The 14,685-nt window shown below is 41.2% G+C and overlaps 1 protein-coding gene across 9 annotated transcripts in view; it reads left to right on the plus strand.

The window, feature by feature from the left end:
* klc1b (kinesin light chain 1b) overlaps positions 1-14,685 on the plus strand; it is a 32,939-nt gene that overhangs the window by 2,709 nt on the left and 15,545 nt on the right. For 5 of the 9 annotated variants that reach the window (XR_012595266.1, XM_074646658.1, XM_074646662.1 and 2 more), the window contains exons 2-8: positions 8,314-8,584; positions 9,751-9,981; positions 12,013-12,094; positions 12,558-12,786; positions 12,923-13,010; positions 13,675-13,776; positions 14,284-14,457. Coding sequence is in view for 7 of the 9 variants with exons in the window: in XM_074646658.1 (XP_074502759.1) it covers positions 8,336-8,584; positions 9,751-9,981; positions 12,013-12,094; positions 12,558-12,786; positions 12,923-13,010; positions 13,675-13,776; positions 14,284-14,457 (1,155 nt within the window). In the remaining 2 variants the exon portion in view is untranslated. Of the gene's footprint in view, positions 1-1,610; positions 1,896-8,313; positions 8,585-9,750; positions 9,982-12,012; positions 12,095-12,557; positions 12,787-12,922; positions 13,011-13,674; positions 13,777-14,283; positions 14,458-14,685 lie in introns of those variants that run through there. The other 4 variants (XR_012595267.1, XM_074646661.1, XM_074646663.1 and 1 more) reach the window with 2 other exon arrangements.

Raw genomic sequence — 14,685 nt, forward strand, 5'->3', positions numbered from 1 at the left:
TTTGATCCCCCTTCAAGGTTGAGTCATCTCTAACTTACTAGTAAAATTCAGTTCCTGATCCACCTCATCACAACAATGTCAATATAGGACTATTCAGTTGTTTTTGAAGAGATTCATATTTGTTAGTAAGCAGTATTTTGATAATGAGTTTTGAAGTTTTTTTTGCTGCACGTGAGATTCTTTTGTCTTTGTATTGTTATTGAACATCTTAAATAACGTTGTTTCAGTGTCGGTCCTCTGTATTCAAGCTGTGGTTGAAATGTGGGAACACATCAACACCTCTTTGGATTGATTTTTCTCTTAAGGTCCATAGACCACAGGTGATCTGTTGCCAATATATTGCTACTATATTTGACTTGTGCTTGTATTAGGATTTAATCATGTTATCAAAAACCAGATAGTTCTCGAATCACTGCTGTATTATTGAGCCTTTGAACATCACTGAAGCGATGTTTGTCTGTATGAATACTCATTGCCTGAGGTATCAATCAACCCAGTCGCATAGTAGTTTGTGAAATAGTAACGAAATTTAATGTATTGATTTGTGTACATGGACACAAGTGTCACACTTTTTTTTTGATGGTCAGCACAAAATCAATTCATATGTAATCCACGTAATTGTGAATCGGGAAGTATAGAGAGCAGTGAACATCGCTTTCGCCCAGGAGATTGCTGTTCGTGTCCTGTGTGAAACCACAAGCCAAAGTTGATATATTTGTCGCGTAACTTCCATACTTAAGTTACGCCACTTCAAGAGTTATTTAAACCCAAACCGCAATCTTTTCCTAAACCTAACTAAGTAGTTTTGTTGCCTAAACCTAACCAAGTCGATCTTTTCCTAAACCACAACTGAAAACTTTTATTTTGAAAATACCTGAGCGGAAATTGACACATGCGTCACATGTTGCTGGACATATTTAGGAAAGCCAGGAAAACACACTAAAAATACATTGTCTGAAAGTTGTGCTGAGCATCATGGAAAAAAAGGAAAATTAGTGTCTATGTAAACAAATCAAATAGATTACATTTCGTGACTATTTCATGAACTGCCCTGATTTGTCATGTCTAATGTGACATCACAATCAAAAGTTGATTTATTTGTCACGTAACTTCCGTACTTAAGTTACAGCACTTAATTTAACCCAAACCGTGACCTTTTCATTGCGGTCCGGTCGTGTTGCAAGTGTTTGCTGGTCTACAAATGATCACTTTTTGACTATTTGATGGACTGCAGGCCAAGGTCAATGGTTTGATTTTGGATTATAAGTAAAGTTGTCTCACCAGACATGTATTGCTTGGTGCTAAGGTGTGTAAATCAGTGTAATATTTCCACATGCTGTATAGTACCACGAGACAGCAGGTTTTGACCTTGCAGTGTGTTGTGTGCCCTCATCCTTGGTGGCATATGAAATTCCTTTTGTGCCTGTAAGTGTCATTTAGTCCGTCCCATTAGAGCTATTCCTTTGTGTCTGATGATGACTATAGAGGAGCAGAGTCTAGATTGGGACGGCTCCCTCCCCCATCCGACCCGCTCCTCCTCTGCTCTCCTCCCGCTGTGGGCGGGGCTGTCTCTCGATGTGCGCCCTGAGCTGATGTTGGTTGTTCTGACGGAACAGTGGGAAGGTCATCATCATCCCGCAAGCAGCTCTCGTCCTCCTCCTCCTCACCGTCGGCACTCCTCACTCTCACTCCTGTCCGACTTCGTTTCCATTTGCCTGTCTCACACCGAAGGTTTAATTTTTTTCATTCTAAGGAGGATCACTTTGGATTAGCACGGCAATTTTATGATGCACTTTGCAAGCGTCTAGCGGCGCTATTGCTGGAGGAGGAGTCATTATTTCATCAGCTTTCCACCCTGCCAAAGTATGAGGCTCTGATCTGCCACTGAAACCGAGGTTAGTTTTCCAGTCTTAAGCCTTTAGTAGGCATTTAGTGGGTTTTGTAATGGATATAAATGTTCTTTGAAAGGCTAATTTGCCCTTTTTCCACATGTTGTTTCCTATCGTTTCTCTCATGACAGAAGCCATGACTCGTTTGCTTAGAATAAGTTGTTTCACTCTAATGGTCCTATATATTATAGTTATGTAATGCCACTCTAATGGTTTTAGATTACAACCTGATTGTAAACTTACATTTATAGTCCATCTGTTGTACCAATGAGTGGCAGCAGGAACATCTGTTAATGCACTATGTCTTATTTATGTTGCGTATGTGTTAAAATGGTAGTTCAAGAAGCTCAGAGCCGAGGGATTTGATGAAAATGGTTTCCTCGTGTGCCCGTGTTTACTTATTGCTTGTTTTAAGAAGTGCACATGTGAACATTTCCTCTTATAGCTACCTAAGTAGCTGCTACTGAACCTTGACTAACCTGATCATTCCTGTTCCTGATCATGAGGACATTTGGATAAAAGCCCAAATCAAATGAACATGTGCTGCTGTATAGTGTAATGTGTGACATTTCTTTATTGTCCCAAAAGCTCGGTGATCCATTTCAGCAGTATGAGAAGTCATATTCTGGGCCTCATGAATGAGAGCTGGTATATTTGTCAGTCTATTTAATATTAACCTTTTAATGCTATCATTTGTTTTGTGTGCACATGATTTGTATGAAGCACAAAAAAACAAATGTTAAAGATTAATTCAAGGGCGGTCTTTGTAAAGAAAAACAACAGGCTTGTTGGACTTTATCTCTCCCTTTTTAAAGACTTGGAAAATATTAACTTCAGCTGTCTGAGGAAAGCAAAAAGTCCCTGATACAGGTGTTTGTGTATTTTATCAAGGCGAAGCTGCTTGTGCTTGAAAGCACTTATTCTCTTTGTTAGCTGCCGTGTACACTCAGCTAGTCAGGCCTTTCATCCACATTTAACTGCTGAGAATCAGAGTAGCTGTGCAGGGTAATAAGCTGTCTGATCTGTGAATATGCTTGATCTTTTGAAGAGATTCCCTCTAATATCACAAATCATATCATAATTGCAATATCAGTCGAAATAATCGCAATTAGCTATTTCTCCAAAATTGTGTAGCCCTATCATAAAGCATACAACTCTAAATGCTGCTTAACTCAAAATTGTATACATGACTGTCATCTCTTTGACCATGCAAATGAGAGTACAGCTCAATTTGTTTGAGATATTTGAATAGACTTTTATGTAAAGTAGCGAGTCCATTTTTTGTCAGGACCGAAAGGCGTTCAGTCATCTGTGCTGTGGTCTGTTTTTCTTTTATGTAAGTTCTCCAAAAAACGTGTTACTTCTTGCCTGCTGGGTGACTTTACGTCAGCACATTTTACTGTTCTCCACGCTTGCAACGACTGACTGTAAGCCCTCTGGTCATTTTGTTTTTGGCATACTAATCATGTGCATACCGTGACCACTACACAACCTCCACAAAACAGTTTTGTACTTGTGAATATTTACCAGATCTGTTTTAATATTTCTGAGTATATGCTTGTTTAATCTTGATGCTTGACCTCAAAATGTTTTTTTTAGGGCTGTCAATCGATAAGTATTTAATCATGATTAATCGCATGATTGTCCATGATTAATTGCAAATTAATCGCACATTTTTAATCTTTTCAAAATGTACCTTAAAGGGAGATTTGTCAAGCATTTAATACTCTTATCAACATGGGAGTGGGCAAATATGCTTGCTTTATGATAATATAGGTATATATTTATTATTGGAAATCAATTAACAACACAGAACAATGACAAATATTGTCCAGAAACCCTCACAGGTACTGCATTTAGCATAAAAAATATGCTCAAATCATAACATAGCAAACTCAAGCCCAACAGGCAACAACAGCTGTCAGTGTGCTGACTTGACTATGACTTGCCCCAAACTGCATGTGATTATCATAAAGTGGGCATGTCTGTAAAGGGGAGACTCGTGGGTACCCATAGAACCCGTTTTCATTCACGTATTTTGAGGTCAGAGGTCAAGAGACCCCTTTGAAAATGGCAATGACAGTTTTTCCTCGCAAAAATTTAGTTTTAAGTTCGGAGCTTTATTTAGCCTCCTTCACGACAAGCTAGTATGACATGGTTGTTCGATGTTGGTACCAATAGACTCTTTAGGTTTTCTAGGTTCATATGATACCAGTATCTTCAGTCTAGCTTTAAAACTGAGCCAGCTACAACCTCCAAAAGACCGATTGCGTTAATGCGTTAAAGAAATTGGTGGCATTAAAACGAATTTGCATTAACGCGTTATCATGTTAACTTTGACAGCCCTAGTCTTTTTAGATGTTGACTTCAATGTAGGTATATATTTGATGATCTGAAATCTCTTGAAGTGGTTTGGAAAGAGTTCATATTACTATTAATAAATGTTGTTTCATTTGATGTGGGATGATAAATGCTTAATGGATCTTGTCACTCTACTTGGTCTCTGAAGAGGTTGGCTGTCTCTGTGAATTTGCCTTTTACTGCTCTCTTCTGTTTCTTCCTGAAAAATGGAAGCAAAGAGATAATCGTATATGAAGTGCAATGAAGTACTAAACTGCGGATGAGAGGTGCTCAATGTCACTCCTGGGTACCAAATCTAACATGCTCAGTATGAATCAGTCAGCTTCAGCATTCTAACAGCTTAAACAAGATGCTACCTGCTTTACATCAGGCTCACTCCACCCCTTCATGTTTTCCTTCGCCACACCGAGGCTTCAGGAATTTAACAGAAAAGCTTCTTTGTAGGAAAAGAGGAAAAATCTATTTCCTTCAAACATTTTGCATTTTTTGAATTCTTCAATGGGTTTAAGTAAGCGGGTTCATGAACCCAAGGATTGTAAAGCTTTTAACTGGAAAGCAAACTAACAGGAAAAACAATATCATTTCACATTGAGAGGTTTTCACCTGACAGCAGAGATATATATATATATATATATATATATATGTACAGTATATCTTCTCTGCATCCTCCCATACACTCCATAGTGTTAGGTCACCTGACACTTTTTATTATCGATCACTGCTGCTCTTCTTCCCATCCAGAGCCTCCAGCTGGTGGTACACATGCCGGCTCCAGTGTCGTCCTGATTAAAGCTCATTTCTACAGGCTGACTGACGTCCAGTTGGTCATTAGTTGGCTTCAGTAGCTGCCCCTATGCGCTTGTCTAGTGTCCATCATGAAATATATTAGCATCATAAATAACAGTCCCTTGACCGAGATCAGCTGTGATTACATGATGAGACATGCATAATATCACCGGAGGGACATAATTACTAGATACTAGCAACAGACCCAGTTGGATGTGTTGTCTGTGTTTCTGCCAGTGCAAGTTTCAGCTGTAAAGCTGAGCCAAGGTCCACTGAAAATACACAACAAACTCCATCTTCTGTAACGGCATTTCTCCACCAGATCTGGTGACGCAGGGCGTCTAAACGCTTTCCTTTCATTTCCTATGAAAAGCTGGAGAAGCAGTCGCCCGGTGCATTGTGGGAGTGTTACGCTGAGTTGTCTAGGGTCTGAATTTTAAAGTTGAAAAATCTAAAAATTATGCAAATGAGCTCATACAGCACGACGCGTCTGGTTCACGAAACTTGGACCAAGCTCTCAAACTATGCAATGTAGTTCTAAAATGAAACAAGATCCAGCAGTGGCATAGCCTATTTCTATTTCTCCGCACATTTTATAGACAAGCGACTTATCAATTAATCGGGAAAATAATAAGCAGATGAATCGAATACAAAGAAAACAATTGTTAGTTGCAACCCTAGTAGTCATTTATCAAGTAGTTTGATTCTTTTTAATACTTTATTATAAAGTTTTCAAACATGCAAGAACAATACAACTTATTCCCACTAAGAACTCAGTAATACAGTACAATACAATACACAAGAGACAGAAAACAAGGAGTAAAATAAATATTAGTTTAATTATTTATATTAATAATTAATTATATTACTTTTATATTATGTTTAATATATTAATTAATGATAAAACTAATATAAATGAATAATAATATTAATGAAAAATAAATAATGATTTAAAAATGTTTAAAAAGATAGATAAATATACACACAATTCTTCTGTCGTGAAATACTTGCCACTGAGGTACCTCAACCATTGTGCCTGGAAGTTAGTATTGGCCTCCATTGTAACCAGTTCAAAGGTTACCGAGAGTCTTCTTCGTCCGTTGATAGAGGTAATGTTTCCATGTACAGTATTCAATGAAAGCTACGTTAATTCCAGATCTCAGCAGGATTTAACATAGTTGCCATCATCTCTTCTGTTTTCACATTACGAAGCTATTTATTGCAGTTGTTTAGGGCTTTTATTTGTCTTTTTATTTTCTCCATGCTCTTCTTTTTTTATAGACAAGTGCTGAAATGCAAGTAGCAAAGCAGGGAGTGGCTCACTAATGGTGTAGTATATTTTCCTCTTGGCAGATGGCTCTCAGCTGGTGTTTATCACTGCAAACTCCCTCATCTATAACCTCTTATGCTCACTGCTGTTAATATACAGAAAGCTCTACATTGCCTGGACCCCAGCCGGCAAGGGCAGGGCAGCTTTATGCACTGACATTTGCACGATGTAGCCAACAGTGACGTGGCTCAGTGAGTCATAGGTTATCTTCAGACTGTTTGGGGGAAAATGGCACATGTTCCATGTGCTCGCCAAAGGGCTGACATTTCTTGAGAACACATTATTATTATTGACCCTGGTGTTTTTTCTGCGATTGACCAGCTGCGAAGCTGTATTCCTGAGGCTTTTGTCACGTCATCCTCTCCTCGACTCTTCAGCCAGTCATGCAGCCAGCTCTGTTTGGATCAAGTGCTGGCACCAGAAGGGCCCCACACTGCAGCATCTGTGTGCCCTCTGGTACACTGCAGGCTGCAGCCCTTCCCCAACCAGAGCTTATTATAGGTGCCAAATCCCAGCAGTCTTTCCACCAGAATGATATGTCCCTGTGGCCCTCAGCTATGCATAAAGCAGGCATTATACGCATGTCTTTACTCTGTATGTGTCCATTCATTCAACCCTTGCAGCTGAGTAATTCACAAGACTTGGTTGGAGCATGTGTCTTATTTTAACAACCCTTTGTTATTGAACAGCATACATTCTGAATTTGTCTAATTTAACAGCTCACAGAAATGCTGACCTATCTCACTCATGAAATTTGCATCCCTCATCTCCGCTGTAGAGATAAAACACAAGTTAATTTCCCCTTTTATGGCTTTCACGTTGCTCGGGGATCATGCTACTAACTCAGCAGAGCACAAGAATGACTTGGGTTGTGTCTGAAATCATTCACTCATTCACTGCCCCCTACTCACTATCTAGAGATTATGTAGAGGACTATATAGTGAGCTCATCTGCAAAATGAAAAAACTCTTTCGGACACTAGTCTGGTCATTTTCTCTGTGCTATTTATTACGTCATTGCTGTCACACAATTAAAACGTACCAGATCAACGTCTGCAGGTAGACCCTCCATATAAATACTGACATGTATTTTTGTGTGTGATAAATACGTAAGTTATTTTGTTGAGTTGTCTCTTTGCATAATGCTCTGAGTGAATTTAAGTTCCACTTGTTATGCAGTGTCTATGTCTAGGGCTTTTATTGTGAAAGGTAAGAGTTAACAGCCGTTGTGAATGTGAGGGCAATAAGCGTATTTTCCCAAATTAATAAATACAAAGTACTTTGTCGTTTGTGTTGTGGTGCTGCTTTGTTCACATTAAATACATTATTTTTGCGCCTTAACTCACGGATTTGTCGAAGTCGCGGTGCTCTCTTTCCTCTCGTCTGTCTGCCATTTTGCCTTCAGCGCAATGCATGATGGTATATAGTGCATGATAAGTGACCATCGTTGTCCACTACTTTTCACTATGCATTGTGGGATACTTTGAGTCCACTATATAGGATATAATAATTCTCACTATACATTCGGACAGCACTATAAAATGGCAAACTCCCGATATAGTCCTCTATATAGTGAGTACAGTAGTGAGTGATTCAGACGCAGCGTTGGTGTCCGTCAGCATCAAGGTTGGGGCTTTACACTGTCAGACATTGATATCTTTAAACAGATAATCCCTCAGATGTTTTTTTAGTGTGAAAGATCATTTGTAATTGAAGATACTCTCAGTGAAATACAGGAAAAGTGACGAGACATATTGCGACATTAGCAGTTCAGCAGAGCTCTCGGGTTCTGTGTTATGAATTTTTATATTAAACAAGCACAGCTGCATCTTTGAAAGACCGTTATGAAAATGTCCTTTTAATGTGGCAGCTGCTGCTGTTTAAATTTTCCCACAGTGGTCCAGTGCCTGTTATAACAGCCGCTTCCCCTTTCTTTTAATCTCTACAGGTTTCCCTGAGCTACAGAGAAGATGTCCACCATGGTGTATGCACGGGAAGAGAAGCTTGAGAAGCTCACCCAGGAAGAGATCATCTCCAACACAAAGCTGGTGATCCAGGGTCTGGAGGCCCTGAAGAATGAGCACAACTCCATCCTCCACAGCCTCCTGGAGACTATCAAGTGCCTAAAGAAGGATGAAGAGGCAAACCTGGTGCACGAGAAGTCCAACCTGCTCCGCAAGTCAGTGGAGATGATTGAACTGGGCCTGGGAGAAGCACAGGTAAGACGGGGTGGTGGAGGTATGATGACTTAATGAGTAGATATAGTTAGGTCTCTAGGATGACACGGGCAAAAAATAAAAATTAAGTGGGTTACAGTTTTTAATATCAGAACTGGCAGGAAAAAGAGAGAATGGCTGACAATTTAGTACAATTGTATATGTGTTAGTTAGGGCTGCCCTCTGAAAGTCGATGAGTCAAATCATCGTCGGTGACAGTTGTCAGGAAATTCTTGAAGTTGAGCCGTGTTTTTTTTTTTTTAGGCTCGATCTATGAAGAACTTTGGGCTTTTATAAACAAATTAATCATAAACACATCTGTTGTATAGTATATGAATCATGATGACACAAAATGTCGCACCCAAGCATGCTAAACGAGACGGGGTCCGTGTCAAGACGAGTCTTGTCGGTTGTCGACATCGCCGCAGACCCCGCGCACTGAGGACAGTCAGCCCTGGTTGACAGTCGCGCTAGGAGCACCGTCCCTCCACCGCAGGGAGAGGGTGCAGCGAGCACTAACTTCACGATCCGGGCAAGCGGTGAGGACCGGGCGAGGGCTGCTGCAAAGGTCACGGATCGAGCTGCAAGCCACTTTCAGCCCGGGCCTTTCCGAGCCAAGAGCCAGTCGCGGCGCACTGCGGCGCCCTCACTGTAAAGAGGTCCCACGAGAGGATCCTTCCCCACTGAGCCGCCGTCCCTGACTCACTAAGTTTAATCCCCCGGGCAGACTACACAGACCCCACCAGTTGGGAGGTGTAAAACTATTTTTGGTTCATTATGAAACTGTAGCGAACTGCATTTGACTAAGTTAATAAGGTCAAAATCATCACTGAGAGTCATGCCAGTGGATTTTATGAATGCCAGATAGTCTATATAAAGAGGAAAAAAGGAACAAATAGTCAAATCTTTGTATTGAACAGCCAACTCTGATTAAAAATAATTCTGATTCGGATACAGCCCTAGTGTTATTTAATCCACCTAGCCATGTGTTGCTGTCTTCTACTTTGTGTGTTTCTGCTTCCTCACAGCTTCCTCTTTCTATACTGAGCTTGAGTGCTGATCATGATTCATTCAGAATCAGCCCTGGTTTGTTATCTCCTGCTTTGCCGCTGCAGCAGTTTGTCCTTGTTAAATGTCATTGCTCAACTTCGATGCTGTCTCTCTCCCAGGTGATGATGGCCCTGTCCAACCATCTGAACGCCGTGGAGTCGGAGAAGCAGAAGCTGCGTGCGCAGGTGAGGAGGCTTTGCCAGGAGAACCAGTGGCTGCGGGACGAGCTGGCCAACACCCAGCAGAAGCTGCAGAAGAGCGAGCAGAGCGTGGCCCAGCTGGAGGAGGAGAAGAAGCACCTGGAGTTCATGAACCAGCTCAAAAAATATGATGAAGACGTCTCTCCCACTGTAAGTGCAATTACAAATGCATCTACAGAGTATTACGTGTGTTATAGTTAGATTGTTCTCATTATAACAAGATTCTTTAAAATATATTGTTCTTCTTTAACACTGTTAACCAGAAAGCACCGAGTTACAAATGTCATTTATTATTTACCCTATGCAGTGAAATGAGGTGACTTGTTAATAAAACAAGCGAAATGGGACAGAAATAGTCAGAACATACTAATACAAATCATGTGCTCTGAACTAACTTGGAACTATTTTTATTCTAAATCTGCATTAAAATGATTGATTTAACTCTAAAGGGCAGCAAACTGTGATATTCGATCAGCTGCATTGTCTTCCAGGAATGAGCCTTTCTGGTCCTCATTGATCCAATGGTGGGAATGAATCGCTGCATATTCTGACCTTATTCTTAGTCACAAAAAGAGGCTGTAATAGCTTGTATCCACTAACAGCTTATTGCAGAATCCATCATGCTGATACCCTGAAGGATCCATATTCTTGCTCTGGAAACAGCTTTTCCATTTTCCAGCTTTTAACAGGCTTCTGTGTTAAGATCCAACTGAAACCACATTTAGTCATTTGATAGATCGCTGACATTACTGTTTTATGCAAAGTTTGATTGGCTGTGTAGAAATAAGATCATCACACAAATAAGATATCCATCTTCAAGGACAGATACCTAACCATATTCCATGGAATTAATACAAAAACTAGCGGCGCCATCATCATTTCTCTCTAAAGAGAACACAGGACAACTAATTGACAGAGCAGATATGTAGGGTATGTCCAGGGTTAATGTTTTTTCCCTTGCCTGGTCTGGCGAGTGGGTCACAAATCTACTTGCCTAAAGTAAATCTTTACTTGCCCCAATTCAAATTGTTTTATTTATCAGCGGTTATCAAATAACAACAAACACCAACATTAATTGTCATGTTTAATCTTTATTTAAGTAAATTAATCTGGAGTTTTGCCCACGTCCTCCAACTAAACTCCTGTTTGCAGGATAATTGAAATGCTCGCTTGCACTTTAGTTCATAAACTTTGTCTTTACCCGCCACCATTTTTTCGCTATTCAATTGGTAATGCGCATGTGCAGATCTCAACAGAGATGAGAAGGAAATGAGATGGCTCACTCCTTCATTGCTTCATCAGCTCTGGAAAACAATTATCTGTTTAATTATTTTTTAGCATTTGCCCAGTTGGACAAACATTTAGAGGGATAGTTTGGGTGTTTTGAAGTGGGGTTGTATGAGGTACTTATCGATAGTCAGTGTATTACCTACAGTAGATGACGGTCGGCATGCCCCCAGCTTGGAGAAACAAGACAGGAGTTATCACATAGAAGCCAAGCAATATACTGCTGTGGACGGGGCTGGTAGCAAAACGTATTTTAGACGTCTAAAAGAAAGGCTCACCTAAAAAAATCAATATCAGTGTATATGCTAGAATATTTTCACAGCTTTACCTTGCTGTGAGACAGTCCTTTTTGACAGGGAACTGAAGCCGTTGTATCCATCTATGCTCTCGCCAAAGCCATCAGACTTCATTGAAAAAAAAAATGTAATTTTACCTCGCAGAAAACAAGGGTTGCTATGTGTGACTTTGAATCCAAACTCACCAAAGTCACACAATAACACAAACTAACTATCCGATTGATGCAGCGGTAGACCAGCAACTCCTGTGTTCTACAAGGTAAAATTACTGTTATTTTCTGTCTGGTTGCTTTGGGGAGACCTTAAATAATGGCCGCAGTTGCCCGTCGGAAACGGACTCTATAGCTGTGTCACAGGAAGATAAAGCAGCAGCTCTTGTCTGCTTCTTCCAACTGTGGGACGTTCCGACCATCATCTACTGTAGGTAATACGCTGACTAAGGATAAGTACCTAATACAACCCCACTTCAAAAACACCAGAACTATCCCTCTAAATGTTTAAAAGATAAAAACTACATGACAGTGTCGCCAGATGGTCATCAATGATTCCCGCATGTCTGATGGAGGATCTGACTGGCAGGTTTGTTTTATCTTCTCAGCAGGAGGAGAAGGACCGAGAAACACCGAAGGACTCCCTGGACGACCTCTTCCCCAATGATGAGGAGGAGCATGGCCCAGGAAGTAAGAACAACAGTATTCAGCACTTCAGCATGACATTATGATTAAAATAATAGCTTTTCTACGATAGGAGTTTGCCTCCGAAATGTTAAATTTAGAGTAAAGAGCTAATAATAAATTTTTATCCAAAAGTATTTATAGTATGGGATTAAAACGAAGGATTATTACATTATTAGAATTGCAATTAGTAAAACAATTGAGGCTTTTACAGCATGATGCGTCATCAAAATAATGACACTTATGGCTTTTACACACCGGCGGTGTTTTTTCATGCGATTTTTCTGAGCTTTGGCACCACAAACAAAGGCACAAACTAATTCAATTATCCCCATAATGTAATTATTCCATGAAACCACAGTATCGTTTGCGTGCAAATGTAGTTAGCGGTATAATCATGTCTGAGTTTTCTCCCTTTGACGTCCAAGCTCACCTTTGCCCTGTGTGTGTGGCCTCTGTTACTCCACAGTGCCACACCAACACAACAGTGCGGCCGTGGCTGCAGCTCAGCAGGGAGGCTACGAGATCCCGGCCCGTCTGAGAACCCTGCACAACCTGGTGATCCAGTACGCCTCCCAGGGCAGGTACGAGGTGGCGGTCCCCCTCTGCAAGCAGGCTTTGGAGGACTTGGAGAAGACTTCTGGACACGACCACCCTGACGTGGCCACCATGCTCAACATCCTGGCCTTGGTCTATAGGTCAGAAATGCCTCCGATTGGGAGCTTTTGCTAGTTTGCTTACTTGTGTCATGTTTCCCATCCTTTTCTACACAAATTGTGTCAAAGAGTGAGAAACATCCAGTCTCATCACTGTCTCTCCCTCTCACTCGTTCAGGGATCAGAACAAATACAAAGAGGCCGCCCATCTGCTCAACGATGCTCTGTCCATCCGTGAGAAAACCCTGGGGAAAGACCATCCCGCTGTAAGACTACACCATTGTCATAGCAACCATATCTTCATGTGGACATATCCATGTTTAGATAGATCATAAGTGCTCGAAGTCACTGTCAACAGGGAGGCAATACCCACAAAGTCTACTGTATTTATTCTTCTACTCAGTCTGTATGGATTTCGTTTTCACCGTTATTAAAGTATGGATTTTTGAGCATGTGCCTGCAGGCTTTAAAGTAATCAATCACAACTGCTCATACATCCAGCATGAACCAACCCACAAAGTCCTTGCAGTCGGCATACAACGACCAATGGGAAATCATTAAACTATACCACCCAGTTCATTGCCTTTGTGAAGAGATTTGTATGAATCAATTTATACTGTGACACCAAAACAACTCGTAAAGCCTAAAGGACGCTAATAAAGCCCAGTGCTAGTCCCTGCAGCTCTGTGGGATTTGGGTTTGTCTCGTATAGTTACTCTTGTCACTCTGACACAGAATAATGAAACACTACCATCCTGTGTAATCCGGGTGGCTTTGAGCTTTTTGAAAAGACTGCTTGATTGAACAATATACATTTTTTAGGACTGTAATAAGTCGTTAGACAATAGTAAAAGTTCTGTAATTGTGAAGCTGATGTGAAAGCAAAGTGAAGAAAGGAAGTGACCTTATTCTCTCTTTCTGTATGTCCAGGTTGCTGCGACACTGAACAACTTGGCTGTGCTGTACGGAAAGAGGGGGAAGTACAAGGAGGCTGAGCCTCTGTGTAAGAGGGCTCTGGAGATCAGAGAAAAGGTAGGCCACATCCCTGGATCGCACCAGTAGAGCCGAGCTATCGAGGCCTCATCTCAAGGCTAAACCGGTGAACAATTAGCTCATTGTAATAAAGTAGTTAACGGTGATAATAGTTCCAAAATGTCAGTTGGAGCTACTGTAACACCAGCGACTATAAATAGGGAAATGATTTTCTTAAATTGTCTGTGAAGTTTCCGCTGGGGGCCAGGAGGAGTTTAATTGAGAGCACAGCTGAAAAAGGATCGCAGGCTTCTGGGAGCGAGGCAGGAGATAGATAGGAGACATGACAAAGCTACAGAGCCCACCAGGAAACTAAGAGTCTCTCTTTGCCTGAAAGCTCCATTCTGTACCCTCTCTATTGATCAGCCAGCCTTTTATTAGATCTCCTGAGTGTCTGCAGCAGACGGACCTGCTGAAAGCAGCAAAAGGTACAGAAGGGAGAGATGCTTGGAGAAAGCCAAAGGCACTGAGTTTTAATTCAAAACATTTCTCCTGGATTTCCCTCAGGTCCTGGGTAAAGACCACCCAGATGTGGCCAAACAGCTGAACAACCTGGCTCTGCTTTGCCAGAACCAGGGCAAGTATGAGGAGGTGGAGTACTACTACTGCCGTGCCCTGGAGATCTACGAGTGCCGACTGGGCCCAGATGACGCCAATGTGGCCAAAACCAAGAATAATCTGGTGAGAGACAAGTTACCACATCAGCTTTTATTGTGATTCTCTCCCCTTGTCCTTTCAAACCCTTTCACTTCTACACTATACTTTTTATTTTGACAAGAATTACAGTCCCTACTGAGCTGTGAATGTACCAAGGTAAACACACAGGCAGAGTGCAGTGTTATTGCTCTGTCAGCCTGAGCTCGGTCTCTGCAGTCAGCATGTAAACGGTAACTGCTTTCTGCCTGCAAA

The sequence above is a fragment of the Sebastes fasciatus genome, chromosome 9 (genome assembly GCF_043250625.1).
Source record: "Sebastes fasciatus isolate fSebFas1 chromosome 9, fSebFas1.pri, whole genome shotgun sequence".
NCBI classification, from domain to species: Eukaryota; Metazoa; Chordata; class Actinopteri; order Perciformes; family Sebastidae; genus Sebastes; species Sebastes fasciatus.